This window comes from Paroedura picta, chromosome 16 (genome assembly GCF_049243985.1).
Source record: "Paroedura picta isolate Pp20150507F chromosome 16, Ppicta_v3.0, whole genome shotgun sequence".
Lineage (NCBI taxonomy): Eukaryota > Metazoa > Chordata > Lepidosauria > Squamata > Gekkonidae > Paroedura > Paroedura picta.
This window is the reverse complement of record NC_135384.1, coordinates 1,730,034-1,757,830: the sequence shown is the minus strand read 5'-3', so window position 1 is coordinate 1,757,830 and position 27,797 is coordinate 1,730,034. Positions and strand designations below refer to the sequence as shown.

Here is a 27,797-nt window from a genome sequence, read left to right as displayed (position 1 = left end):
ATTTCTTTGGTTGCTTGGAAAGTGAACGGTGAATCCTAGACTGGTAGAAATCCCAACGTCACGGCCGAGAACCCAAAAAAAGAGTAGTAGAAAAGGATTGGCCGGCTTAGATTCGTGCAAGATGGCTGTGAGCAATGGAGGCTTGGGGGCCCCTCAAGCGGCCCAGTCCTGATCCATCCTCCTTCCACGGGGTCTCTCTTGTCTACCGGCCTCCTCTGTGCATGAAGGGCTCCATCAGAGTTGGTCATAAAGCTCCAGCAGGCCACTGGTATCAGCTGTTGTTTGCACTGGTTAGACAAGAGTAATGAGGTTAGCTCTTCTCAAAAAAGCCAGTGTCCAACACAGGGCTGCTGCCAGGGCCCAGAGCTCCCGGCAGCACCCACAGCATTCGCTTATGGTGGGAGTGATCAAAGACACAATTCATCCGTCTCATCTACCAGTTTTTGTTTTTAAATACCCAGGGGCTTCCCATTAATGCTGCTTCTTTCGGAGACAGCTAACAGGGTACCCTTCATCCCCCCAGCCCGGCTCACCTCCACCTCACCCTGGCCTCATATCACACAGCCCCTCTCGAGCTAGATTGCTTGCCCTGGACGTGCTTTCTGCAACTTCTTCTTCCGGTCTTCTGGAATCTCTGTCAGACTGATCCCATGGCTGGTCACCCTGCAGCAGAGAGAAGAAACAGGAGGGTCATCAAGTGATTTGTGACTCCCACCACGGCTGCCCCCATTCTGTTCCTGAAGGGAATGCTCCTCTTACCCTCCCAGCAAGTCAGGAGGTGTCGGTATGGGCTTGTGAAATCCCTCTCGGCCTGTCAGCCAATAGGTGTCTTCCACACCTTTCCCCTAAAGAGAAAAGAGGGCGGTTAATTATTGGTGGGGAAGACCATGCCAATTGGCCCTACAATTCAAGCCTTTGCGCGGGCCCAATGCAGGAGCTCCAAGAGACCAAAACATGTCAAATACGCTGGCGTGAGCCTTTTAGCATCCTACTGTAACTGAGGCAGGCCATTTGTCCTCCAAAGCCCTCTGGAGACAAGGATCGTGTTCCAGTTTAGTGGATGGCACCTTGGGCAGAGAAAGCAGCGGAGCTTGAAGGAAACAGGGTGTAGGGAGGAGATACCTTGAGCTCTGTCTTGCCCCGGATCTCCAGCCTGAAGCCTTCTTTGAGCGAATGCAGGATCTGTACTGTACGTATGTTGACGTGGATTCGATAAGCTGCAGAGGCAACAAAGGGGGGGGATGTGAGGGTGAAAGGTGCCGTTTTGGGCATGCAAGCACAAGTCGAGATTCCTCTGAAGTGATAGAAGCCTGAGGGCCAGAGCGCTGCAGCAACTGGAATTTGGGAAACTCTAGCTCAAGTTCAGATGGAAGCACTTCTGGAGGCGGGGCTGCCTGCCAAGCACAAACTTCCACCCACTCGGAATCAGGGTTACTCACGCAGGCCTGTGGACTCCATCCGGGAGGCTGTGTTGACCGTATCTCCAAACAGACAGTATCGTGGCATCGTCAGCCCCACCACACCAGCCACGCAAGGCCCTGTCAAGGAGAACAGCCACGTGTGGCCATGACTTCTTAAGGCCACACCTCTCATTTAACCACACTGTCTCCTGTTTCCAACCTTCAGCTGATGCTTGCAGATCTTCCAGAGTAATCACTGACTTCCAGACCAGAGAGATTAGTTCCCCTGGAGGAAATGGCTGCTCCAGCAGGCATTCTCTATGGCACACCATAGTTTCTTGGCGAAATCCCTCCTCTGATTCTCCCCCCTGCAGGCACTGCTCCCAAATCCCCAGAAGGCTCCCCATTCGGAGTTGGCAACCCTTGTTCTTTCACGTTGTGAGCATCCAAGCTCCCCTCCCAAGGCAAGCCAGCCTGCCCTGTAGATTACCTGAATGCAGGCCGATGCGGATCCGTACGGGCAACTCTGGCATGTGGCGCATCCTGAAGGTCCCGACGGCGCTGAGGATGTCCAGTGACATGTTGGCGATCTCAGCCGCATGCCGGTTGGCATTGCGCTTGGGAAGTCCTGAGGCCACCATGTAAGCATCGCCAATGGTCTCCACCTATTGGCAAAAGAGCGGCCATCTTGGAGAGGAGGGATGGGAATGGCGGCAGAGCCCAATGCTGTTAGGGACCTGGGAGGCTAGCGGAGCCTTGGAGGGAAAAGACACCAGGGAGAACCCAGGGAGGTTGGTATGGAGGCGGCTCCTTCTCTGATGAACCACACAGGCATGTGGGAATGCAAAAATGAGCGCATGAGGAGCCAGTAATGGGGGTATAAGGGCTCCAGGCACTGTCTGCTCAAGGGCCCCCCAAACCTGGAACCAGCCCTGTCCAGAAACTTCACAAGCGGATGTGTGGTTGGTCATACTCAGCGTCCACCCTTCCCTCCCCAGTATCTGTCCCTCTCCCCACCTTCTGGCTTCCAGCATAAGGATGGTCAAGAGGACTGATGAGGGCACCTTATAGACATCGTGGGAGCCGATGATGGCGTCAAAGAGGGTGTAAAGATCGTTGAGAAGGTCAACCACCTCGATGGGCTCGCTCATGGCTGAAATGGTGGTGAAGCCCACGATGTCGCTGAAGTACAGGGTCACCTCTTCGAAATACTCCGGCTCCACTGGAGCCCCCGTCTTCAGGGCCTCAGCGACTGACCTGGAGGGATCGCAAGCAGAAGTGGTATTAGCCAGCCTCCTTACCCGTCTGGAAGGCTGGGGGTGAATGGAAGTTGCACAGTGTGATTTGCTTCTAGGGACAGGATTTGTCTCAGCGGTCCGCAGCCTTTTCAAGCCCATAGGCACCTTAAGAGCCTCTTGTGGCGCAGAGTGGTAAGGCAAGCCATCTGAAAGCTTTGCCCATGAGGCTGGGAGTTCAATCCCAGCAGCCGGCTCAAGGTTGACTCAGCCTTCCATCCTTCCGAGGTCGGTAAAATGAGTACCCAGCTTGCTGAGGGGTAAACGGTAATGACTGGGGAAGGCACTGGCAAACCACCCCGTATTGAGTCTGCCATGAAAATGCTGGAGGGCGTCACCCCAAGGGTCAGACATGACTCGGTGCTTGCACAGGGGATACCTTTACCTTTAGGCACCTTTGGAATTTAAACGGGAAGCCTCAAAGTGCTCTCAAAGATCACCATTCCAGTTTTCCACTTTGCCACAGATGGAGAGTCACCCTGGAACCCCCGGGGGCTGCCGAAATCCTCCGGGGCCAGTCCAGGCAGAACCCAGGGTTGCAAGGTCTGCTGCTATGACAGTTTTTCCATGGAGTTCCCAGCGATCCCTTGAGCGACCTAACATCACTTCTGGTTTTCCTCAGAAGTGACGTCACCTATTATGCAATGCCAGTGCCTCCCCATCTTCCTGGCCCCCCTCTCCCGAAACAGGAAGCCCAGTACTGGCTGGTAACCCAGGAGGAGATGCAGAACTGTCACCTCTTCTGCAGCTGGACGATCCGCCAGATGGAACCGCCAAGGGGCCCCCAGCCCAGACTCCGTTCCCCGGGCCCCCTTCCTGCCTTTGCAGGCAGCTTCTAGTCCTGATTGTGTCGCCGGGACACGCCCTGCAGATTCCCCACACGCCAGCTCCCGAAACAGACTTACGGGGGAAGCATTTGCGTCAGTAGCCGGTCCGTTTTCTGCTTCTCAATCTCCAGCTCTTCCGTTCTCTCCCGGATCAAGTCCTCCAAGTTGCTGGAGTACTGCTCTAACATGCGCAACATGGAGTCGATGATGTTCGTCTTCCGACCCTTGTTGATGCTCTTAAACTGAGGGAGAGGGGAGCGGGGAGTGTCAGAGGGGGCAGCCCTCTCGCCTGGGAGTCCTGGCGTCCCGTCTCCTAGGAACCTTCCCCCTGGCCGGGACTCACCTGGTCAAAGATCTGATCGATGTTCGGCCGTCTTTCGGGCTGCTCACTCCAGCACTGCTTCATCAGCTGTATGCACTCCATGGGCGCCTGGTCTACCGAAACGGAGGGGCGGCAAAGGGGGGGTGGCCGCTCCACTTTCTGGATGATCTCTGCCCAGACAAAAACAGTCGCTTGGATCTGCCTCATTTGTCCCTCTGCTCCTTTAACTTGCAAAGGACATCCCAGCTGGCCCACAGACGGCCCGGAGCAAGCTGAGTTCTGGGGGCAGGGGCTGTGTTCAGACCTGGCCAACTGGCTTGTTTATTGCCACATCCCATGTCAGAGTCAATGCTCGAGCTGCCATCATGGCCTCTGGCCAGTTCTAAGCCAAGCAGCCCCTGTCGGCACAGAAGGGGGGTCGTCCAGCTCAGTTTGCTTCCCAGCCGCTGAGATGCCCCATTCCACTTTGTCTGAGTCCTTTGCTCTTTTGCTTCTCAACAAAGCTTGGCACCCGCTTCAGTAAGACCGCATTGCTCATCCCAGCAGCACCGAGTCCTCATGAAGACCCAGCTGCCTGCTTCATACAACCAAGGACCGTTCTAGGCCAGTTTCGTTAAGGACAACAGAGAATCAGCGTAGTTCAGCCAGCCTCGTTCCCCTCCAAACACACACAACCTTTGCCAGCCCACACCACCTTTCAGATCCCCGGTGCAGCCAAATCAAAATGACAGCAGCTCAGTTCGCTCAGAGCAGCCTCCATCTACTCTCAGCTCACTGGCTACAAATTCGTCCGTCACTGGAAGGCACCGCTGGACCCTCCTCATTCAAGACAGCCATGATATAATAAGTCTGATCACCAAGTCAAGCTATGGCTGGATGAAGGTGGGATGCGTCACGGGTAGTTTGATAGCTCTGCACTCAGGACCATGTGCGGCACCCTGAGATTCATACACGCCATGGCCACACTCTCACAACCCTGTCCATTTCCGACAACCGATGCTTCCTTTGAAGCCACCCTTGTGTGCCGAAGTGGGGAATTTGCCGCATCAGCGCGCTGAGGCTGCACTGTGATCCTACCGCTCACCCCTGCCCTCTGCATACCTTCAGGAGACATATCCAGCATGCAGTAGGGGGCTGCGCGGCATATGACTTCCTGCATGATTATCGAAATGCTGTAGACGTCTCCCCGAAACGTGCCTCTCCGTTCCAGCGACATGTCCCGCAGTAGTTCGGGGGCTGTCCAGAACCGGTCTAGGAGGGGAAAGGGAACACAAAACTCAAGCACTTGCCTCAAACTTGTCACCCTCTATATGTGTTTTCTTTCGCTCCCGTGGCCCCTTTGCAAAGCTCGGGTCCCCTTCTGTGGGTGGAGAAAGATTCCGTTTGTGGAAAGGAATATGAGGCCTCTTTCCGTCCAGGAAAGACTCCTCTGCCAACGGAAGCTGCCGTTTCCCCCTCCTTCTTCTAGTCAAGCATGGCCCAACCTGCGGATATTTAAATCTGCAGATCAGGGCCACGCTGACACGGAACAAATTTTGTTGCAAACTTAGGGGACCACACCCAAGGTTTGCGCAAAAATCTTTAAAAATATATTAGGGATTTAAACGCCACCCAATTTTTAAAAAAGAAGCCCTGGGTCTCCTGCATGGTACATCATCGGCTGCTCTGGGTTCGAGTGCACCTGTGGTGGAGCCTGGGAGCTGCTCCCGGGCCTGACGGTAGAACCCCGGAGCTGCTCTAGACTCAGCTAACAAGTGGGGGAAGGATTGGATATCCCCCCACCCCCACACACCCCTGTTGTCTCTAAATCCTAAGGGGCAGCTTTGGCTACGGCATCCTAGATCTGGCTCAGGAGCCCCTCACTGCGAATCTCACCAGTTTGGCATCACTAGAGGTCAAATATGGCGTTGTTCAATATTTCCCACCCGGAAGGAACAAGCCGACCTAAGCCCTCCCTCGGCTCCTTCTCCTTACTAACCCTCGGCTTTGGGCTTGTCTCGGGGGATCCTCTGAGACTCAAGCAGCTGGTTGTAGCCGTGGTCTGTGACCTTCAGGACGAAGCGGCCGTCCACCACACAGTTCCGAGACTTCAGCCGCCCGTGGACCACTTCCCTGTGGTGCAGGTATTTCATCCCCTGGAGAAGCCGGAGAGATGGAGAAGCCTGATGACAGCCCCATTGGATTCCTCTGGCCTCCCCACCGTGCCTCCCTCCCCTATCACAGCCCTTCTCAATTAATTCACTGCTGAGAACCCCCTGAAACATTCTCCAGGCCTTGAGAAAGCCCAGAAGGAGCCCAATTGTGCAGAATATAGTTGGGAAGCAGAGCGGTAGACACGCCCACCCGGGGCTCCTCCCCTTCCCAGCCCCTCCAGGACCATCATGGGCCATTTTGGAAGAGGGGAATGGGTTGACCTAACCATATGCGGTCATATCACACAATCAATGTTGAACAAATTTAAAACCTATGTACAAAATTTGACCCTCACCCATTTGGGAAACCATCAAGAACGCTGGTAGAGAAAGACTGCCCTGTCATCACACACACACACACACACACACACACACACACACACACACACACCCTTCTTCCAGGAACTCACACATGGCAGAGGCCAGGCAATGACATTGACCCCACACTCGAAATACCCACCGCCAGAGACCCCTCTAGACTCTGAAAAACCCCACAGGGAATTAATATTAGCGACCTATAGAATGTAAGGCTGTTATTTATGGTTCTGATTTTACCATGCACAGTCCTGTAATGTTGTCAACTGGTAAATAAATAAAAATATGTATTTATTTGTCTGTCTGTTTACACGCGCACACACACACACACACACACACACAGAGTCTCTCCTGGACATAATCAAAACCAATCTCCAAAGTATGAGTGAATAAAGACAGCATTTGTGGATAACAGACTCTGAGATGATCTCTTCCCCTGCCAGGCTCCAGAGAGGAGGCACACCTACAAAAGGATTCCTAGCAGAACAGATCCCTTCTGCTGCAGATTCTCCACGCTGATAGCTCAAACAAATGCTGCCTAAACCTTCAGAACATACCTGCTACTGGCACGCTTGCTACATAAACAGATCTCCTGTACTCTGCAGGAACAATAATGTGGGGGTGGAAAGCACCGTTGAATCACCACTGACTTGGGGCCACTTCAAGGCAAGAGAGGGGTGGCCCTCCCACTCTGGAGCACCTCTCCATAACAGGCGGCTTCCTCTGTGTTCCCACCAGTGGCATCCTCCCACACACCACATGAGCAGATTGCCCTGGATCCCTATGAGACATATCCCTTCCCAGGGCCCCAAAACTGATCGCTGGACCTCCCACCCTTCCTCTCTCCTCAAGCACCTTGATAAGGTCCAGCAGCAAAGACGACTTGAACATCCAGTCCAGCTTCATGTCCTCGTTGTAGATGAGATCCTCGAGGCTCCCACGGGAGCAGTGCTCCGAGACGATGGCGAAGATCCCACAGTCGTGGAAGAAGCCCAAGAACAGGTTGACGTTTTCATGGCGCAGATCCCGGAGCTAGAGACGAGGCCAAGGGGAGATGGCAGGAGAAAGACCGTGGCCCCTGGAGGAGGGCGCTCCAAGCAGGGGCCCTAGTGGCCAGTCTGGGGGCATTGCAAAGGATTTATTGTTCCACCCAGGGAGCAGGGATGGCTTCCGTTGACCACCCGGAACAATGCAAGACTTACCTTGCAAAACACTGTTTTGGTGGCAGGCCTGATCTCGGTGTGCTTATCCCCTGGGAATTTCTTCAGCCACACCCAGTCACCCTAGGGGAGGAAGGAGCAGAGAGCATCAGTGGACCAAGAGAGACACATACACCGTCTCCCCCCTCCCGCTCTATCCAAAAAGGCCACGAGGGAAGAGAAAGCGGTATGTTGATTTCTTTTTTAAGGAAGCAAGAAATCAACAAAGCAGCGGAGGGGATCGGTCGAGGCTGGGAGAGCGAAGCCATTTGGGAACTCTCAATCCCCGAAAGGAAATTCAGGAGGCAGGGGGCCTGGCGGTCTGTAAGGCAACAAACGTAGCTCTCCTACATTCTCAGCTTCGCCGCCCCCAAAACGTTGTGCTCGATGCACCTGATCACCTGCTAGGGCACACCTGGCTGGACTCGTCTCCCCTCCCTGCAGCATTCAAAAATTCACCCCGGAGACCCATCCCATTCTTTTCGGGTGTGTCTTCCCTCTACCTTTCAGGGCCCTGATGTAATCTTGCAGCATGCTAAGACCTCATCTCTTCAGAAGTGGCAAGAACGACCTTTAGCAGCATCTTGTGCGTCCCTGAAGAAGGGACATTCAAGAGTCTAGCTATGCCATTCGGAGTTCCCGCACGGAAAGGCAGGATGTACACAGACTAAATACCTGAAAGAAACGTAGCTGCATCCTCCCTGTGACTATGCAGGGCTAAAACTTCCACCCATCAAGTTCCCTCCCTGGGGCAGAATTCAGAAACGTCCCAGCCCTGAGCCCCAGAGGCTTGATTCGCAGGACCCCCAATGCATGAACTTGATGAACGTTCACTAGGCCTAAAGCACGGGAAGCCAAACTGTGGCCCTCCAGATGTCTATGGACTACAATTCCCATGAGCCCCAGGGGCTCCTGGGAATTGTAGTCCATGGACATCTGGAGGGCCGCAGTTTGACTACCCCTGGTCTAAGGCAAGAAGAAGGAGAGCTGGGGAACAGAAGAATGCAAACTGCCATAGCTCATGTCCCACTTTAAAGCACACAAGAGAGGAAGAAGGCCGGACGAAGAACAAAGGATGGCCATCCAGTGCATGAGGTGGGGCGGGGGGAGGGGGGAGAAGACCGAGAAAGGTAGAGGCACAGCGAACAGGCAAAAAGCACACCTTGCGGGCCTTTTTGCCGGACAGGACTTACCTGGACAGCAGCTACAATGCCTTGGCTGTTAAACAAGAGGAGGAGCAAGGGGACGTGGCTTGACATTTTTTGCTTCTCCTCGGCCTAAGGACAGCAGGAGGCAAGCGGTCAAAACGTGACGCTGGTAGCAGAGGGAAGGGCTGGGGGGGAAGCCTGGAATTGAGGGGGGGGGAGAGGAGGTCAGCAGCAGCAGCCAGCACCTCAAGGTATCCAAGGCTCCCTTTCAAAGCCCGCCCCATGAAGTGGAGGTCAGTGGCGGTTCCCCTGCGCATGCATAGAGTGCCTTTCCCTTCCAATACTGAAAAATGAAGAGGTAGGGGTCTCCTGGTCAGAGAATACTATTGCCAAATAGGGGAGGGGTCCCCGCACATCTATGCATAGAAATTAGGGGTTGAAGCTGTTATATCTCGGTGGAGTTGTGATGTGGGTGATATTCCCTTGTTATACTGCTATTTTGATACGATCCTTGAAGGAAAAAACCCTTTAGTTCCACTTTTCAGCTGTTATATGGCTGGTTATGGCCAAGTGGTGCCAGGACCAAGCACTGCCGGCCATCTAGTAAAATTCTCTTCTGTTTTTGTACCCAGAGCTGTGGAATTGTTACAGATCCTCAGAGATCACTCTGTGGAGGAGAGCCAGTTGGGTTTCTTTTGCGGAGAACTACGGGGATAAGGGGAGGCATCGCCCAAGCAGGAGAAGGCTGATGCACAGGCAGAGATGAAAATGCAGAAGCTGTGATCAAGCTCACAAGGAAGTTGGGGCAGGGGACATGGGAGTTATGACAGACTTGTGAATCCCCACGTGACCCTGTGCTGCCACCGTAGAGCTGTGAAGAGCAATTGTCTCCCTGCTCTTTGGTCAGTAATTGGCCCAGAAGACAGGACAGGATGCTGCAGGCTCCAGGACTAAGAAAGAAGGATGAGAAGCACAGGTCCTGTTTGCCTAGCAACCGTTTCTAGAGGAGGAAGGGAGCTGCCATTTCCCTGTTTCCTAGCAACCACCAATAGGGGAGCGGCTGGCACCAAGACAAGGTAAACGACCCTATTTGGCTTTATTTGACTTTACACCTCACGCATGGCCCTTTTTCTCCAAAATTGTTAATACACAGGACATCCAGTAATTTGTTTACCCTTCGCCCTGGGCTTTAGGGGAAGGGCAGAATATAAACGTAACGACTAAACAAACAAACAAATAAGGGGTCTTTGAATCTTGCTAGGAAGAATGCTGAAATTCGGAATTTCCCATGGAGAAACACCATTTTTGTTTTATTTACTTCATTTCTACACCACCTTTCTCCCCCAGGGGGATCCAAAGTGGCCTCCATTTATCCTTACAACAACCCTGCAAGGTATAGATGTGTGATTGGCCCAAGGCCACCCAGCCAGCTTCCATGGCAGAGTGAGGATCTGAACCCGTGTCGTTCAGATCCTAGTCTGACTCTCCAAATCACGACACTTCTCTGCTTCCCAGCATGTTTTGTTTGGGGGTTCTTACTTGGAGGAATGAGGGCTCAACCAACAAATATCAACTTGACCCCCGGCATTCCATACAGAGAAACAGGTGAGAACAAGCCTTCAAAATGAACGACCTGGATTTTTCCTCTCCGCTTATCACCCCACTTCTTTTTCAAAAATGTTGTAATCTCCAGCCTGCTATTAATTGGATTGTGATTTGTTTTTGATCTTGGACCAGCACCCTGCAGGCGGCCCACCTGCCAGTGACAATTGCCATAACTCTGCGTCTTAATCCCAGGTCAGGTTTCCAAAAAGCCGGCAGCTCAAGGCTGTGACTCGGTGGTAGAGCATCTGCTTGGCAGCGTCAAGACCTGTCTGTTGGCCCTCTGTCTCCTGCCATGGTTATTTGGTACCGTCGTGTGCCAAGTGTCAGGGGTCACTCGATGGCAGCTGACAGACTACGAGTCTGATCCAGTACAAGGCACTTCCACGTGCGTTCAAACCAGGTTTTAAAATGCGTGGGTTCCAAGGACGGCCAAAACCTCATAAGCAGATAGCCAGAGGTTGACGACCTTGCGTCTCTGCACCCCAGAATAGTGCTGTGCTTGGGAAGCCAAGGCAGAGGGGAAAGATCCGTGCAGAAGCAGCCAGGAAAGGGGCAGAGAGCAGGAAAAGTCACAAGGGAGCAGCAAGCAAAGCCGTACTGAGGATGCCGATAGGGACTGAGAAAGAAGGAGATCACGTGAGGCCCTCCTAAGCAGAGACCAGGCTGGGCGTGTCCCTCTGATCCACTTTGGGGCTGTCCCCCTAACACTCCCTGCTACTGAGCCCCTGGCAACTGGTGCCCTTCACAAGAAGAACTGCTGCTGGGGATGGGAGAAGACTAGGCAATGTAGGGAAAGCGGGGAGCCCAGGGGGACAGGCTGGTTTTTATTTTGCAAGGCCTCTAAAAGGGAGAAGTGCAAACCGGGAAGTGGTAAAGGAACAGACCGCATGAGCAGGGAAGTCTGGTGGGTATCGTTCAAGGCTCATATTTATTTATTCTACTTTATCAAAACGTTTATATCTTGCACAAACTCATGGTTCGTGGGGGCTTACAACAGTTCAAAGCAATCTCCCCCCCTCTCCCCCCATTCAAAACCAAAAACAAAATAGCGAGCACCAAATTCCCCCCGTTAAAAGATGGCTGCCATTCAAACCCACTCAAAAGTGCCTCCTGAAGAAGAGGGGACCCCCCCCCTTCACCTCTTCGGAGAGAAAAAGGAGGAGTTTGTTTTTACAACAGCTTTTAAGGAGTTCTGAGAGAACTGTGACTGGCCCAAGGTCACCCAGCAGGCTCCGTGTGAAGGAGGAGTGGGGAATCAAACCCAGTTCTCCAGAACAGACCCCACTGCTCTTAACCCACCACGATGCCACACTGGATCCTTTCCACAGAGCTGGAGGCATGAAGGCCCATCTACCGGAAGAACCTCCCTTCTATGGTTGCCAGCCTCCAGGTGGAAGCTTGAGATCACCCAGAGAGAAAATGGCCACTTTGGGGGTTGGGCTCTATAGCACAGCACCCTGTTGAGGTCTCTCCCCTTCCCAAGTCCTGCCCTTCCCAAAATTTTCAAGTATTTCCCTACCCAGCGCTCCTCCCTTCCCAGCCACCCCTCTCCCCACACAACCAGTCATTGAGAAGGAGGAAAGCAGTGGGGAGCATCCAGTGGGGCGGGACACGGCCTTACCTCGTTCACTGCGATGTTGCTGTTCTCCGCGTTGGCCGCCACGCTCTTGAGGCTCTTCATGTCCGAATTGCTCCTTCCGGCGAGACTCGAGTGGCTGTCGTCCACTTTCTGGAGGGAGGCGAGAGAAGAGGTCACTGGGGGACTCTGGGCCAACTTTCTCTTGACTGACAACGGGAGACATTGTGATCTAGGATGTTTTGCTTTTGGCAGAGCCCGTGGCCCCCCACATCCATCCCCCAATGCCTTTGATTGGGCCTCCCACGTCTGATGGCCAGGATTCGTCCTCGCTCCCTCCCCCCTTTGTTTTCATACATACCACCCTTCCTTCAGGCTTGTGGTGTGGCCGTGCTCTTTTGCTGCCCTTCCCTGGTTCTGCTCCGTTGGAACGGACCCTCCTCCCACCCAGAATCAGCCGCAACCCTTTTGCCCCCCCCCAAATGTACACCCCCATGAGCCCACCTTCTTGCTACTCTGCATGCTAATGAAGGTCAAGTCATCCATGGTGAGAATCATCTTGTTGGGTCCCTTCATTAACTGGGCATGCTGAATGTAGCGCCTGCAGGGGTCAAAACAGACAGAATCCAGGAACCGAAAGCTGCCGGACCGACTTAAAGGAGCACGTCGCGGGATCCCAATGGCTCCTGGCAGCTGACCCCAAATTCCTAATCACGGCCTCTGCTTGGCTGACTCACCGGATATAGAAAGTGAGAAAAATCCCAAGCATGACCAAGAAAATGACCAAGATGAACAGGAGGACTATGTAACTGGCATCCACCCCTAGATGGAAACAAAAAGAGAGCATTAGTGCCACGGAGGGCTTTCCCTTAACCCACGTTCTGAGCATGCAGCTCACTGTTCTCCTCCTACAGCCGGAGGCAGAGCCCCACGCAGAGAGAAAGCCCAAAAGCAGCAAACAGCTAACTAAAAATACATTGGGAAACAGCAGGGTCAGACAAGGCGAACATTGTGGTGGCAGAAGCTGAAGAAACACTGTCATTGCAATCGGCATAACCAACCAGATCGTCCTGCCGATGAAGAGCACCATCTGGCCCAACCCACTTGGTGGGCACCCAGAGAGCTGCTGGCGGGTGCAGTAGCACCCAGGACCACAGCACTGGAGACCCCCCTGAGATGCGTTCCCAGAGGTATTCCCGTGGATGGATCAATAAAAAGAGCCGGACGCCAGAGGCCTTACCCAGGGGTAGTCAACCTGTGGTCCTCCAGATGTCCATGGACCACAATTCCCATGAGCCCCTGCCAGCAACGCTGGCAGGGGCTCATGGGAATTGTAGTCCATGGACATCTGGAGGACCACAGGTTGACTACCCCTGGTCTAACCAACGGAGGGATGCCGTTTGCCCTCGCCTCCCCCTCCCAGGACTCACCTCCGGTGCAGATGGCGACCGAGTCAAACCAGCAGCTGGAATCCGTGTTGGGCATCGAACTGTGAGGCCAGTGAACGGTGTGGCCCACGTGGCGGAGGGTGCGAGCCGCCACGTCGACCTTGTAGGTGGGCCAAAGGCGGCTGCCCTTGCCGTCCGTGTCCAAGATGATGTAGGGGAGCTCGGCGTCTCCGTCTTCGTTGACCACGAGGATCTGGCTGAAGCCGTCGAACTTGAAGTCCTTGGCGTGTTCAGCGATGGAGGAGCCCATCACCCACTGCCCAGACCGCTGAGCGAGGTCCACGGCCTTGGCCAGGAAGTAGATGGAGTTGAAGATGGTCCCAAACAGGGGATGGACCTGCAGAGAGAAAGGCAAGCGAGACGCATGGTAAAGGGGGACCTGGGTTCTGCACCCCAAATGTAACGCTGAGAAAAGGGAAGCGTGACTTGTGGGGGAAGGGTCTGACATGGGGAGTGGGCTATCTTCCGTTCCGGATGGGATGTCTTCCTGCTAAAGAAGAAGGTTTGTAGCTAGGGGGAGCTCCTGAACCCACTCCTCCCGTGGGATAAACCGGTGGCAGCAGTGGCCAGAGATGTCTTTCAGTAGCCTGTGCCAGTGAGGAAGCTGCATCCCTTCCTGGGGAGAAAAGGTTTTGCCACTAATGGGTTACCCTGATAACATCTAGACTAGACTACTGCAAGGTGCTCTGTGTGACCCGGCCCTTGAAGACTGTCCAGAAGCTACAGTGGGTGCCGAATGTGGCAGCCAGAGTGCTGACAGGATCCGATTGTATGTACCACATCACTCCAATATCCTGGCACGGTGAGCCTGGTACATTCTGAGCCTTCCTCTCCCGCGTTCCCCACCCCCCGGCAACTGCACCTGGTCAGCGTTAAGGTGTCTGGGGAGTTCCCTTTGATGCTGAGCGTCCCGGATGGCCTGCCGGAAGGAGTTTCCCGGGGAGTCGATGGTGACCGTGAGCACGGCGTCATAGGCCAGGCGCAGTTTGCTGTTTTCCTCCAGGATGGTGAAGGTCTCCTCGTAGGGCATGCTGTAAGTCAGGGCGTCGTAGGGGAGGAAGACGTAGGTCCCGTCGATCATGTCCAGCTCCTCGGCCTTCTCCAGTAAGAGTTTCTCCTCCTGGCCACCCAGCAGGGCAGAGTGCATGCACATGATGATCACTGGACACAAGAGGGCCGGGGGAAAGAGGAGGAGGAGGAGGAAGGAGAGAAGAAGGAAAGGATGTCACTAAAGAAGAATGGCAGAAGGCCCATCGTCCCTTGCTGGATTCTTGCCGTTCTGTGTCTCGGGCACTTGGCCACGCACCACTGTCTGCTCATTCTGCAGAGATCTTGACCAGTGCCAAACTCACAAACTTTCTGAAGGCTCAGGGACTAGATTAAGTTAGTGTAGGAGGGGTGGACTGGCAACAGTTGTTATACACAATGGCTAATTTAAGCCTGTAGACGGGGTCACCCACAGTGGATGGGGGCCCCGCGGTAGGGGAAAGAAGAGCTCCTATTTCTCACCCTCAGCCCTTTTCTGAGTTGGGGGGGGGGGGGAATCTCTTCTCTGTTTTGTCTGCACCACAGTTTGGTCCCTGTGGGTGGGCAGGGAGTTGGGGGTTTCCTGCATGCTGCAGGGGGTTGGACTAGGTGACCCTCGGGCTTCGGTGATCGCCGAAGCGGCCAAACCGCACAACCCTAGACTCAATTTGATTTAATAAACAGAACAAACTTCATTTAACCCATCTCTTCCGGGTCAACTGCAGACACATGCGCAGTTGCTAGGAGAAGCCTGAGTCCAAAGGGACCTTAAGCACCCTAAGATTCAAAACCCCTCCCCAGATCCCCTCCTCCACAGGCACCCCCTTCAAATCTCCAGGAATTTCCCAGCCGCAAATGGGAGCCCAAGGGAAGACGGAGGAAGTCCTCTCCCCAGCCTGCAATTCACACCGAGCTTTTTCCTCCTCCACATGCAAAACCCAGAAGTTCTGGATTTCCTCCCCACCCCTTTCTGCTGCCAGATGTTTGAGACAACTAGACTCCAGACCAGGGGTAGTCAAACTGCGGCCCTCCAGATGTCCATGGACTACAATTCCCAGAAGCCCCTGCCAGCGCCATGGACTACAATTCCCAGAAGCCCCTGCCAGCATTCGCTGGCAGGGGGCTCCTGGGAATTGTAGTCCATGGACATCTGGAGGGCCGCAGTTTGACTACCCCTGCTCCAGACTTTTGCCAATTCCCGCTTCTGAAGCAGTCCTTTTCTCCAGGGGGGCTGGTATTTGAGCTCTGGAGGTGGGTCCTAATCCCAACAAGAGATCCCCAGCCACCAAGCCTAGCTCGGCTATCTTCCAAACAGGAGGAGCGCCTTTGAGGGCGACGTCCATACCGATGTGCTCACCCGGCCTACCTCGTATGTCGTGAGCCCTTTGTATCTTGCAGAGGGTATCCTGCACCCCGTCGGGATCCTTCTCCATCGTGCTCAGCACGCCGATGGGGAGGCCAAAGTTGCGCAGGGCGTGGGCGAGGGAGTGGCTCACCTCCACCCAGAAGTCCTCTTTGGAGCTCACGATGGCCACGTGGGCCCACTGAAAGTACTTGAGCACAGTGTAGATCACGGCTGAGCTCTGGGGCAACGCCCGGATAAAGGTGCCGTACCGCTCCACCGCGGCGTTGTCACTCAAGCAAGACCAGGAGAAAACGGGCTTGTTCCAGGCATGGCCCAACCAACCGGCCGCCTCGCAGAGCGCCGGGTTGACCGGGCCTATGAAGCCAGAGGCGTAGCGTTCTACGTTCACAAAGCCCAGCAAGGCCTGAGAAGTCTCACAGTCTTCGTTGAGCAGGACGTAGTCAAACCAGTACGCCTGGTTCACCGTTGGGTCGTTGTTGATGCGGGACACGGCCAGCTTGGCTGCCAGGTCCGGGTAGGCCTTGGCGTAGACGGTGTCGCACTTCCAGGGTCCCACCACCCCCACCTTGAAGGTCCCCAAGTGGACACCGCCGGGCAAACAAAGTAACAGGAGCCAAAGGAGGAGGACACGCCAGCGAGAACCCCGGGGACAGCTCCACCTCGGATGGTTGGAAAGCTGGAGTAAGAAACTGCGGAAGCCGTACCAGGCTGGGCTCATGTTTCTGTGGGGCCGGGGGAGGATGCGGTGGAGGAAGAGGCAGGGGAGGGGAGGGGGGAGGGGAGAAGGCACAGCCCCCAGAGCTTTTAGTTCCTCAGTGGACAGGCCCCGAGGTCTTCAGCCAACGTAGGACCTTTGGCTTCCATCAGCCTGGCTCACCTGGTCTACCATGCACCGTCAGGAAAGGAGAAGGGAGAACGGCCCTGGAAAAGAGAGAAAAGGGAAACTTCAGGCTTCCGTGGGAGGGGGATGTCGAGGCAGCGGGAAAACAGCAAGCAAACGATCCCGGGATTTCTTGATTACGTGGTCTATTTTTACCTAACTTTGTCCATTTTAAGCCCTGGAATAAAGTTTGAATCCAGGTGCACCTTTAAGGCCGACTCAAGATACGAACGTCCGTGTGCTAGCACAGTTTGTCAGATACAGACAAAGATTATACCAGGAATAAAACTTGGTGGGTCTTAAAGGCGCCCCTGGAGTCAGACTTCCCCTCATGTTGCCTCGTGGTTCTGGGATAGAGCTGTTCTCCCTGAGCAATTTCTCTCAAAGTTCTCTCAGCCCCGCCTATCTCACAGGGTGCTGTTGTGGGGAGAGATGATTGTAAGCCACTTTGACTCCTTCAGGTAGTGAAAAGTGGGATATAAAACTCAACTCTTCTTCAAAGGTTGGGGCCTAGAAGTTCCAGGTCTACTGGTGCTGCCAGAATGTGGCACTTTCCAAGAGAGGGGAGGAACACCGCCACTAGCTGACATCACCCAAAAGCGACATGGGTACATCAGGGATGACACTCTGGCTTTTGGGCAAAACTCTATGGTAGAATTAACTTCTAACCATAGAGTTTTGCAAAAAAAACAAACCAGAGCTTCACACCCCCTCAGACATGCTGATGTCACTTCTGGGTCACATGTCCAGTTGGGGAAGGGTTTGGGGGGAGTTGGGGAGCTGAGGTGTGTCCAGAAAGCATCTAAAGGCTGCAACAAAAAGGAATTCTGCCTCCCTTCACACCCACACACGGGGTCACAGCAGGAGAGGACAAACTCTTTGGCCTAAGTCCACCCCATCCCATCAGCCTTTGCTGGTATTAGTCAAACCCCTGTCCTGCTCATGCTTCCAGCAAACTGCCCCATCGTGCAAATCCTAATCTTACCGCTGAATTAAAACAAGATTGACCTTTGGCCTCAGCTGCCAGATCCAATTAGACATGAATCAGAAGGATGGCTTTCACGTCCCCAGGTGTGCCAAGCAGGTCACCTCTGGGGGTGCTAGAGATGCCAACTCTGGGTCGAAAAATACACGGAGACCCAAATTTTTCAGGTATCCTCAACCCAGAGCTGGCACCTCTAAGTATTTTACGCCATTCTGATCTTCCTGGACCAAGGTCCATGGTCCACCTCAACAGCGTTCCTCACCCCTACCACAGACTTCCTGGTTTTCTCCGTCTACCATCTTCTGCAGAAATGGTTTGTCAAAACTCTAGGTGGAGCTTGGAGAACTCAACCACAGACGCCATTATTTTGTCCTGTTTCCTTGGAAGGTTCCTTCTTCGTTTCGTCATGGAGGCGAATGTTAGGAGAAAACTTCCAACAAAGCAAGACGAAATAATGACAACTGTGGATTCGTTCCCACATCTGTTTCCTCAGACTGAAAATACATGTTTTGCCAGATATCAGCAACAAATAGCCTCTGTGCATTTAGGGTGTCCAAGGCCAAGACTGTAATCCCATTTCTAGTTCCGTTAAATTTGTATCCGGTTCTTTCCCCATTAAACTACAGCCTTCCCTATTTTTCCATAACAACCACCTTGCCAGGTAGGCTAGTTCAAAGAGGGAGCAACTGGGCCAAGGTCCCATACAGGTTTTTCAAACCGACTTTGCATTCTGCTTTAGTACCTGGTTGCTAATGGATTTTTTCCTGCCATTTCTGCCTGTCACACTTCCCTTTTTTGCCGTGTGAGCTTGCCTCTGAGGTTTTGGCGAGTTTTAACAATACAAACTGAGTGCTATAGCGCTATAAGTGCTATAACACTATAACACTATAGTAGCACCATTAGGATCAATTGTCCACCATGTAAGAAATTATCCCAATTGATCCCAACTTCAGGGCTGAGCAGAGATCGGAATGTCCTAATCTAATATTGGCCAATAGGCCAATAATTCCTAGTCCAAATCCTAAATCAATATCGTTTAATCACAAGCACCCCACTCTCTCCCCCAACATCTCGTTTTCTGGGCTGTATGAACTCTCAGCTTAGAAATAAAGCCCGGGTTCAATTTTGCAGATGCGTATACATGTTCCACCCTAGCTGTGCTGTGGGAACGTGGTCAGTGGAGACGGAGCTTCGTTTGAGTGATCCTTAAAAGGGTTTCTTAGACCCAGGCCTCAACCCTACAAAAACGGACCATTAGTTGTGCATCGATGCATCTGATTAATTTCTCTGAGGGATGCTAACTCAGCAGCTGGATCTGGTTTGCATTCCAGAGCCTGGTGGATCCTGTTTGGGAGAGGGGAGGAATATTCCCCTCAGGAGAATATTGGCCAATAAACCTGAGGTGGTGACTCTCCCTACCCAGTCGCCCCCTTTCCTGAATCATTGCAAACTATTTGCAGGATAAGCTATTTTTCCAGCTGTTGCACAAGTCCACACAATAGGGTATAACCACACTGGAGAAAGCCAAGTTCTGAGACTGGCATTCCTACCAGCCAATTAGGAGGCAGACCCTTCAAGGCCCAGCTGCCGTCTTCTGAGGGGAATTTTGAGGGGAGGGGAATTTGGCTCCTCTGGCCACAAATTTTCTCCACAGGCCATGAACCAGGGCACATTTTAGATCATCATGAGAGGCTTTGAAAACAACTCCTCCACCATCTGGGGTGAGGGACTGTGAAAAGCATATAACTCGCCTCCTTCCTGCCATATATGCACTTATATGCGTTGTTGCTAGCCATTTTCTCCTTGTTCTTAAATATTTTATACGGTTGTACAAGCTCCCACCCCAAAAGGCCGGGAAGGAGAGAGGAGGTTTAATAAATAAGAGCTCTGAATACTTTTTCTGATTTTTGGATTTGCCGGATACCTTAAAGGGGCTCTCAATTAGCTTATTCCCACCCCATTACGGGGAGCCATGAGGGTGAATCTGTACTTGAGGCAATGGAAAAGATCAGCAAAACAAAATTAAAAACCCAGCACATTTTACATCCTGTCTAGGGGCTCGTGTTTTAGCTCTGTCCTTAGTCAACAGAGTAATAAAAGCAACAAAGCTACGGTTACGCTAAATCTTCTGCCCCATCCATAAACTAGAACTTTCTTAGTTTGTAGGTCTAAATGCTGGTGACCTTCACAAAGACTCAAACCACAACTGTCTAGTTACTGAGAAGGAAAATAATCTAAAATTCCATCCAGAACATTTTTTTGGTTTCTTTTAATTTGTGGGAAGAGAGAAACTGGGAACTTTATTGTCCCTTATATAATGTTCCTAAAACCAGATGTTTTGAAAGATGCTTTTGATCACTGTTGAGGGATGCACGCAAGATTTGTTTTTTGCTCCATGAGCTAGTATTTAAAAAAATACTTCAGGCAGGGGCAATGTTTGGGGGGTTTGTAAACTTCACTACAAAAGTATTCTGTCATGTTTGCTGCGACAGAGACAATTTGATATGATTATTGCTACTCTTATTGAACACATATAGTTTAATCTCTGCATTTCAGAGTACATATTGCTTTTTGGGGATGTGGTACCCATTGGTTTTAAGCAAATAAATACAACCAACTGATAAGAAAGGGGCCTTCTAGAGCTACTTAATGGTCCGTCTATAGAGACATCCTTCCATCACCTTGACTCTATACATCTGGACAGGAAAAGGCACATTTTACCCTCTTTCTCTGCACCATGCATAACTGTATACACCTCTGGCATGTTTTCCCTTATCTGCCTTTTTTTCTAGACTGGAAAGACCCAGATCCTCCAACCATTTCTTGCGGAGAAGGTTCTCCAATCTCCTAATTAACTTGGTTGCCCTCCCTTGATTTGTTTTGCCCAGGTCTGCAATGTTCTTTTCGAGTTACAGCTATTGGAGCTGCACATAATAGTCCAAGTGAGGCTGCTCTGCAGAATGATACAAGGACATTACAACGTTGGCAGTTTTATTTTCAGCCCCTTTCCGAATGGTTCCTAGCATGGAGTTTGCCCTTTTCACCAGGGCCACACACTGGGTCAAGGGTTTCTGCCTAAACCCCAAGATGTCTTTTCCTCCCCACCTCAAGCCAAAGACCCTATTGAATATGCTGGCGTAGTCTTGAGACTCGGCTGCTACAACGCTCATCCCCGGTTCCAAATAATTTATGAACCACTTTATTAGCACTGGTCTTATCAGTCCTTGGGGGACACCACAACTGCAGGAATTCTCTGTTAATCCATACTCTCTGGTGGGATTGCTAACAGGGTTTGGAAATTGGGAGCACAGCCTGAGGAGGGGTGTTTGGGGGAGTGGGTGAGCTCAGCAGAAATGCAACGCCCTAGAGTTCACCCTGCAAAGCACTGGTTTGTTTGCCTGCTCAAAGAACCCCGAGAAGTTCAGGAGACAGCCCTGTCTTTTGCAGAAGCCATGCAGATCTCCCCCCCCCCAGCAGACTTTGTTCCCAATGTGTTGATTAATCCCCTTTAATAACAGTTTTAGAGGGTAGCTGTGATGATCAGCTGGATACGACACCAGCAGCACCTTAGAGTTTTCGAGAGTCAGAACATCTTCTTGCTCTCTAAAAATAAAAGTGCTACTGCTCTTGGATTTAGCTTTTTAATAACATTTTCTACTGATTTTAGCTGGAACTGCTATTAAGTTAACCGGCCTGTAATTCCTTAGATGTCCGCTGGACCCTTCTGGGTAAAATTTGCTATTTTCCAATCACGCAGCCGAGGTGGATTTTAATTAGATCAGCAGTTCCATTCTTTCAAAACCTGCAGGTGTACGCCACCTGGACCCACAGGCATCTTAATTTTTGGTTTGCCTAGCAGTCCGGGAACATCGTGTCTCGTCATCTGAATCTGACTCAGTTCTTCAGGCACTTTTCCTAAAGACAATGCCTTTGGTTTGGGTATGTACGCCACATTTTCCATGCTCAAAGGAGATGCGTAGAATTCATTCAGCTTCTCTGTCATCTCCCCACCACCCTTAAGCGATCCTTTTTGTTCTGCAGTCATCCAGTGATGGCCCAGCTCCCTTCCTAGTCCTGATGTACTTGAAGAAACACTTATTGTTTCTCTTAATGTTCACAAGCATCCACTCCTCAGATTCTCTTTGCCTTATTGTCACCTTACATTCGTTATGCCAGAATCTTTTCTGTTCACCTTGGATCAGAGGAACCTACCCCTTTTAAAAAGAAACCTTTTTTCGCATTCTATGACTTCCTTGTCTTGAGTTATTAACTATGCAGTCTGTCTTTTTAGACTTGTCGGTACTTTTCCTGAGCACATTTTGTCTGGGCCCCAGATATACCAGACCTTCCACTATGATGGCTTTTGCCACAGAGTTTCTGACGACTCCTGGAGCGATACGGCATCTCTTCTGGTTTTCTCCAGAAGTGACATCACTTGTAATGCCAATGCCCCTCATTTCCCTGACCCTGATCTCCTGTAGGGCGCCAGACATTGGCTGCCAATCCTAGATTGGCATAGTCTTAAACAGCTTTGCAGGCTGTGAAGGGCAAACGACGCTACCCCAGACCGAATTAGTTTTCAGGGAGGTTTGGGCCCTGTGCAAGGGAGGAAGAAAGGGGCTGAAGCCAGTTATCAAACGGGAATAGACTTAGAAGTGTCCCCGTCCCCATATAACACTCCTATTCTGGCAGTAAAGCACACCACCCCAAGGACTCTTCCTAAATGGAGGTGGATGCAGGATTTGAGGGCAATTCAAAACTCAAACCCGCACCATCAGGCAGCTGAGACTTGTTGACTTTCCAGTGGGAAGACCCAGACGCTGGCCCCGAGCTGCATCCACACTGGACTGTCTTGCCCCCAAGGGTTTATTGAGTCTCCTGTCATATTCAGAGGCCAAGGACTTATGACATTGGCAACCCCTGGGGGTATTTGGGCTGCTGACATATGTAGATGATCTCATGATAACAGCTGCAACTTCTAGACAACAAAATCTGAGTCCAATCAGGCACCATTAAGACCAACTAAGATTTATTCAAGGCACGAGCTTCCACTTGCAGGCACACTTGCTCAGTCAAATTTGGACAAACTGTGTCACTTCTGAATTTCCTGGGAGAAGCTCAGTCTCAAAAACAACAGCACACACCAAAGGGAACTACGTTGTTTCTCAGGGTTCCCCACAAATTTTGCCAGAGTGAAAAGAGGCCATTTGCCAAATCACTAAACCACAGAGGAAAGGAACGGGGAGCAGATGGGGACATCTTTGGGAACTGGTTGCCATCTAGTGGACAAACTTTTCAAAAAGCCCATCAAAAACTGGTCCATCAAACTCTTTTGAACTGCATATTCATGAACCAAGCGAAGTGGCCTCAGGAATCATGGCTCAGAAGTTGGGACCTTCACCCCAACCTGCCCTACCTCCACCCCAACCTGCCCTACCTGAAGAATTGGTGGCCCTTGAGCTGGCCAAAGGAACAACTGCAAACATTTTCACATGCTCCAGATACGAGCTGGGTGGGGGTGCCACATCTGCCTCCTCTACCCGCAGAAAACATAAAACAAACCGCACCCAAATTATACACCCAAGAGCATCAATTCATAAAATTCATCCTGGACTGTACCAGTCTTTGATGAGTCTAGGATCTGAAATTGGAAGTAATTATCTTGATTAGAACAGGGGGGAAAATGCTTGGGGCAGAAAACTGGCCTACCTGGTGAAGTAAGAATCCTATATCCCTCTTACACTTGTCATAATTGTCCTTCCTCTCTCTCCCACAACAGGCGCCCTGTGAGGCAGGTGGGGCTGAGAGAGCTCTGCGAGAACTGCGCTGCAAAAACAGCCCTCAGAGTACTGTGACTAGCCCAAGGCCACCCAGCTGGCTACATGAGGACGAGTGGGGAATCAAACCTGGTTCTCCACCACCGCTCTTAACCATGACACCCCGCTGGCTATCAGGAGAAAGTGGAAGGGCCCTGCTGACATTTGACAGCACACAGAACACTGGGAGATGGGCCTGAAGAGGCAAAAGATTTTATCATTTTACTAATGAACATTTAAGCTATTCTGTGATGTCTCCAGGGTCCACTACATCGTGCATCCAGGTTTCTTTCTTCTCCTGTGTTTTTTTTTGGGGGGGGGGCGCAGAGCACTCAGCTTTATGCAATTTGGAAAGAACCAGAAGTAGGGTTTGCTCTCCTGAATAAAAGGGCTGCAGCCACACTGACCAAGAGGGCCACAACTAAGGATGGTGTGGATGTGGCAGGGGGAAAAAAGACATTCAAATGTGTTTCCCTATAAACTTGCAGAGCACAGCAATCTCCAAATGCCTCAAATGTTTCGCTGCGACCCAGAAAGAACGCTTCCCTAGAAATGCACATTTTACCCCTGTTTTGCCACCTTAGGACATTATGCAGCCTGGAAACCGTTTGATCACCATCAAGAGAGATTTTCTCTCGTGAGACAAAGCAAGGAGGACGCCGTTGGGAATAAGGAAGCAAGAGAGACGTTCTGTCTTGTGACATGGCTTCTTCCAAGAATTGGTCCTCTTGTTTGCTGGCAGGGGCGTTTGCTGGCAGGGGCTCATGGGAATTGTAGTCCATGGACATCTGGAGGACCACAGGTTGACTACCGCTGCTCTACGGGGTCTCAGGAGGGGGAAATGGCTCCCCTCTCTCCTGAACTTGAAGTTTTCTAGTATTGCAGGTTTCTGGCGTCTGACGACTCTTCCCTGGCCTCCTTTGCCCCTCAGGAGCTGTACCTGAACCAGGGATTACTGTGCCTTATTTAGTAAATAAACACATTACAGCCATCAGAATCCCCGCATCACACTGCCGCACCTGTAAGCTCAGCAAGCTCATACGCCACTCCCGCCTCCCTTAAAACCTTGGCAAAAATCCAGTGCTCGGTAGTGGGAGGGTGGAGGGGGCTGAAAGAAACTGCGCAGAGGGAATACAATGGACGCAGGTTCTGTAACTTTACCAGCTGGCCAGAAAACGCAGTGCCCCATCCCTCTCGCAGGGGTAAAATATGCGGAAACTTAATGTCCGATGAAGCTCGTGTCCTGAAACGTTTGTTGTTCTCTGTGGGGCCGCAGGACTCGGCTCTAACGAGATTTGCAGGCACCAAGGGCTAGAACAGTGCTGCTTCCCTTCACCCGGCCTCCGCAGAAGCTTTTAGGGGTATATGGAAGCCTTATTATGTCTCAATGTTCAAAATTATGAGGCGTGGAAGCCATAAGGCTCAGGAAGGAGGCAGGCGGGGTAGGAGCAGAGGGAGCAAACCTGGTTTCAGGAGAAGGATGTGCAAGGAACGAGGCAGAGGGGACAGGAGGACAAGCATGTACGAGGGAGGATGTTAAGAGGCGCAAGGAGGAAGAGAAGATGGCCCCGTTTAAGGACGGGCGATAGAAAGAGGGGGAAATGTTGGTTTGCATCATGCCGTTGAAGACAGGCACCTGGCCTAGAGGAGAATAAAGATTCAGGGGAAGGAAATGAACGAGATTCTTGACCACCAGAGATCTGATCTTCTAATCTGATGATTGTATTTTGGAGAAGAGTCCAGGAAGATGAAAACACAACAGGTGATCATCTAGTGCAAGGGTGGCCAAAATGATGGCTCTCCAGATGTCCGTGGACTACAATTCCCAGGAGCCCCTGCCAGCCCTGGCAGGGGCTCCTGGGAATTGTAGTCCACGGACATCTGGAGGGCCACAGTTTGGCCAACCCTGACCTAGTGGATGACATGCAGTTGTGTCAAGGAACAGCTGTGGGAGAAAGTCCAGTTAAATTGCAGCTAGCTTACACTGGACAGGTTCGGTCTTCAAGGGAAGAGCGGTTCAGAGGCGGTTGGCCATCACCTGTCTCTGCACAGCAGCCCTGCGTTTCCCCAGGGGTCTTCCACCCAAGGACTCACCAGGGCTGACCCTGCATGGCTCTTGCACCTGGCCAGATTATCCTTGAACCATCTGGCCCAGGTTGGGTCAAAGGCCAGGGGTTCGTTGGCATCTTCACCAGTGGAAAACCCAGTGGCAGCCAACCGAAGACATCCCTTGCCCATAAAGAGAACACCTCTCTGGGAAGAAGCATTCGAGCCCTAACCTCAATGTGGCCCTTTTCCCTTTGCAGGGAATCGTGCCTGTAGGGCCATCCGGGTGAGAGACCCCTACCTCTGTTATCTAGAGGGGAAGCCGAATGTTGGGCCTGAATGCCTTTCACTGCTCACCCGGCCTCCTCCACCCGCCTTGGACCCACTTCCATCTTTTTCTGGAGCCCTCCCTGCAGGCCAGGGGGCAGGGGGAAATAAATGGCAGGTCTGGGGTTTAACCCACAGCTTCCCGGAACACAAGACATTGTAAATCTCTCTTGCACAACCGACCTGCTACCCGGCTCCTTGGGAAAGCTGCTTATATAACGCTTGACAGGGCGTGAGAGTTGATTTAATGCCTTCTCCATTCCCCCCCCCCATGACCTATTGGGGGGGGGAGTAGACAGAATCAAAATATTCTGGGGGAGGAAGGGGGAAAGCTGGTCCCATAGATTTACATTACAGCCCTCGGGTGGCCACTGGAGAGACGCTTTCCTCCTTTGCTTTCCTTGACTTCTGACTTTCTTTCCCGGACTCTACAGGAGCGTGAGGCCCTGTTCATGACCCCGAAGCCAAATCCACACCAAGCTGCCTTGGACCTTTGGTAGGCCAAGGGTGTTTATTCAGACAGGCAGCAGCTGTCAGGCAGAAGTCTTTATATATTTTATTTATATTGTATTTATATACCACCCTCCCTTTCGGCTCAGGGCGGTTCCCATTAGGAACTTTCATATGACAATGCAATACAATAAACAGCTTGTCTTAGGTAAATAATAACTTTTATAGGAACTTTTATTGGGTAACGCAGTTACCCAATCAACATTCAGCAGCTCAGCTTTTCTGTCCCGCGATTCTGTTTCTTCTGTTTGTGCGGTGGATGGTGGAGGGGCCGAGGGCTCTGGTCAGTGGCTTGTTCACTTGTCCTGGCCAAATGCCAGCTGGAAGAGCTCCTTTTTGCAGGCCCTGTGCGGAATTGCTTTAGCACCGGAAAGGCCCTGATGCTGTTTGGGAGCTCGTTCCACCAAGTAAAGGCCAAGACCGAGAAAGCCCTAGCTCTGGTTGATGACAGACAAGCTTATTTAGGGACAAGGATCACCATTTTGTTGATGTTGGTGGAGTGCCGTACTTTTTGGGGAGCATAGGCAGAGTGGCAATTTCTCAGAGGGTTCTCATCACCTCCTGCCTGGCTTTTTCACAACTGGAGAGGCCGGGGATTGAACCTGGGACCTTCTGCATACCAAACAGAGGTTCTACCTCTGGTGGGAACCACTTCTCCATCTTCTTCCGGCACCCATTCTGAGAACTGAATCTTGAATTACTAGCTTTTCTGGTTCCTCGTTAACGTTCTTCCCTTCTCAATCCCCCCGTGATGTATACACCTCTCTACTACATTTTATTCCCCCCCCCCTTTCCCCTCAAGGAGCTCAGGACACCAGAAAGAGATCTCCCTTCCTCCGCTTTATCCTCACAACAACCCTGCAGGTTAGGTCTGACCAAGCAAATTCAATGACGAAACAGAAACTTGAACCCACATCTCTCCCTTCCTCGCCCACCAAAAGTCAGACCGATATTCCACTGCAAACTCATTTGTACCCTCCTTTTCCCACCCTGCTTAAAGACAAACAGTGGATCCATGCTGTTATAAAAATGCAAACCTGGGCAAAGCGAAAAGGGAAGAGAAGTCGTCTAGCATGGACCCTGGCCTGCCTGGACAAAACACCTCCCTGAGCACAGACAAAGATCCCCAAACCCAGTCCTGTCTCCCTTTTCTCACAGGGCGTTCTAAGTCCACAGGACAGGCCCAGAGACTCTTGCCAGAAAGCCCTGTGCCTCAAAGACACCGTGCTCTTACCGGGGTCTATCTTGTGAACCGCTTCCAGGGTCTCCGAGCGTAATTCCAGGTCCTAAATCCAGAGGACTGCTTCTTGTCGTCGCAAGGAAAAATCAGAAGACCAACCAAAAACGGAGAGGAAGGGACGCCAACGAAAGGCAAAAGCCGAAAGATCAAGCCCAGGGTCCATCATCCATTTCAAGGAGACCAGCTTAGAGAAACAGGGGGCTGCCCAGCACCACAGAGCTCCTTCCCGCCCAGATCGTCCCCGTGGGAAATGTGGGGCACCGTTGGCCACTGG

The 27,797-nt window shown here is 51.9% G+C and overlaps 1 protein-coding gene across 2 annotated transcripts; it reads right to left on the bottom strand.

Annotated features, from left to right (window-relative positions):
• Positions 1–149: 149 nt before the first annotated feature.
• GUCY2D (guanylate cyclase 2D, retinal) lies at positions 150–27,797 on the bottom strand. Of its 2 annotated transcripts, XM_077314398.1 has the most exons (21): positions 27,518–27,797; positions 15,720–16,640; positions 14,190–14,488; positions 13,310–13,664; positions 12,617–12,701; positions 12,384–12,480; positions 11,925–12,032; positions 8,744–8,827; positions 7,554–7,634; positions 7,207–7,383; positions 5,823–5,979; positions 4,946–5,095; positions 3,866–4,014; positions 3,601–3,764; positions 2,465–2,657; positions 1,891–2,065; positions 1,440–1,538; positions 1,123–1,217; positions 760–845; positions 534–663; positions 150–287 (listed from the first exon to the last, which is right to left on the bottom strand). In XM_077314398.1, exons 2-20 carry the CDS (start codon positions 16,435–16,437, stop codon positions 576–578), a joined length of 3,360 nt encoding a protein of 1,119 aa, XP_077170513.1. In that variant the 5' UTR covers positions 16,438–16,640; positions 27,518–27,797; the 3' UTR covers positions 150–287; positions 534–575. The 2 variants fall into 2 exon arrangements, with proteins under 2 accessions (XP_077170513.1, XP_077170514.1); XM_077314399.1 differs by lacking the exon at positions 760–845.